The sequence below is a fragment of the Propithecus coquereli genome, unplaced genomic scaffold (genome assembly GCF_000956105.1).
Source record: "Propithecus coquereli isolate 6110/MARCELLA unplaced genomic scaffold, Pcoq_1.0 Scaffold168, whole genome shotgun sequence".
NCBI classification, from domain to species: domain Eukaryota; kingdom Metazoa; phylum Chordata; class Mammalia; order Primates; family Indriidae; genus Propithecus; species Propithecus coquereli.
The window spans coordinates 1,582,782-1,584,565 of record NW_012141413.1 but is presented as its reverse complement, the minus strand read 5'-3'; the positions used below and the strand labels follow the sequence as shown (position 1 = coordinate 1,584,565).

At 46.5% G+C, this 1,784-nt stretch overlaps 1 protein-coding gene across 1 annotated transcript in view; it reads right to left on the bottom strand.

Moving 5' to 3' along the window:
• The window catches only part of CRYL1 (crystallin, lambda 1), a 126,487-nt gene extending 124,886 nt beyond the window's left edge, over positions 1 to 1,601 (bottom strand). Inside the window, exon 1 of the mRNA XM_012641732.1 lies at positions 1,496 to 1,601. Within this exon, the coding sequence (XP_012497186.1) occupies positions 1,496 to 1,578 (83 nt within the window). The 5' untranslated portion in view covers positions 1,579 to 1,601. The remainder of the gene's footprint in view (positions 1 to 1,495) is intronic.
• Positions 1,602 to 1,784: the final 183 nt, after the last annotated feature.

Below are 1,784 nucleotides of genomic sequence, written 5' to 3'. Positions count from 1 at the left end.
ATAGCTCCATGGCAGGATGGACTTTGTCTATGTTATCCACCTACGTATCCCTAGTGAATAGAACATGCCTGGCAGGGCCAAGTCCCCTTCCTTCCAAACTAGTACAGTCTGTATGAGTGTTTTTGTGGTGGTTGTTTTACTTTTTGGTTTGTTTTTTAGATTGACATTTTCTCTTGGCACTGGCTATATGTAATTATGCAGAAGAAATAACTTCTCTGGGTCCAGGTTCTTAATCTATAAAACAATGTTAGACTAGGGTATAGTTTTTGTTTTTGTTTTTTTAAGAGACAGCATCTCGCTCTGTCATCTAGGCTGGAGTGCAGTGGCACAATTGTAGCTCACTGTGGCCTCATCCTCCTGGGCTCAGGCAATCCTCCCGTCTCAGCCTCCCGAGTAGCAGGAACTACAGGTGCATGCCACCATGTCCAGCTAATTTTTAAATTTTTTGTAGAGACGGGGTCTCAATGTTTCCCAGGCTGGTTTCAAACTCCCAGCCTCAAGCAGTCCTCCCGCTTTGGCCTCCCAAAGCGCTGGGATTACAGGCATGAGCCACTGTACCCAGCCAGAATTTCTTAATGCCTATAGCCCAATATATCATATGAAAAGATGAAAAATTAAGCATATTTTTGTTGCACAAAAATACCAAGTCGAGTTATAAATCCATCCAAAGGAGGATAATAAGCAGTTAAGCAAACCCATGTCTGAGATGGTCAGAATCGCGCTCAGTGACTGCCAGCGCAGGCGGATGCGCCGTGCGGGGAGGGCGTGTTTGCCTTCTGGCACGCTCCTGAGCTTCGGTCCTCTATCTTTCACCTCCCTCACTCTGCCTTTTCCTTCGGTTCCTATTCTTCTTCTACCCCGTCACTACCATTCCTAAAACTCGGCCTTGAGCGTGCTCAGCATTTGGCAAGTTCGCTTACGCTCACACCTTAACTAGTGTAGTCGTCAGGGACTGACACCCACGCAGTGACTCCAGTTCCGTCCTTCCACAAGAGTGCCGCTAAACCTCTAAAATTCGGATATTTTAATTTGGGTCCTGCCATCACTGGATCAATATAGGCAAAAAAAAAAAAAACTGCGGGACTTCTGTTCCTAAAAGGCAATGTGCCCAGGCAGCTCTGGCTGTCACATGCCGGAAGTGGGCTCACTGCCCAGACAGAACACAGGAAACCCCGGCTCTCCAGCCCTGCGGACACGGCCGGAGGATCTGCAAACCCATTCAGGCTCAAAGCCTAAGATCCACGGCGGCTTCCCCACTCCCATCTGGCATCTCCTCTAACCGAAGGATCCTCTCCTCACAACAGAGTCCCTTTTCCAGTCTGAATTCACACTCCAGCCACCCTGGGCCTGGCCTTTATCAACTCAGAGGCACCACAACAGCCATCAGGGGAAAAAGGGAAATCGCAGATATTTACAGCCTTGAGGGTATGATAAATAAGACCAACCAAGAGAAACAGACTCTTCCATTCCTCCCAGAAGGCACCAGCTGACCCACCTGATGGTTTCCAGGGCATTTGTTATCTGCTGTTGCTCAATATCATAGAGTTTCACCTTGAAGCCTCCGCTGGCAAACAACATAGCCCAGCTTCGCCCGATGAGCCCGCTACAGGGAAATAAAATTAAGAAAGGATTCGAGTTAACTTAATTGAACAGCTTTTCATTCCTAACCTAGAATGAGTTTTTTAAAATTATACAGTATCCTATTCTTAAAATATTCAATAAATACTTTAGAATTACACCTTTTAGTCAAGCACGGAAAGAAATATCACGTTATCACTCACATA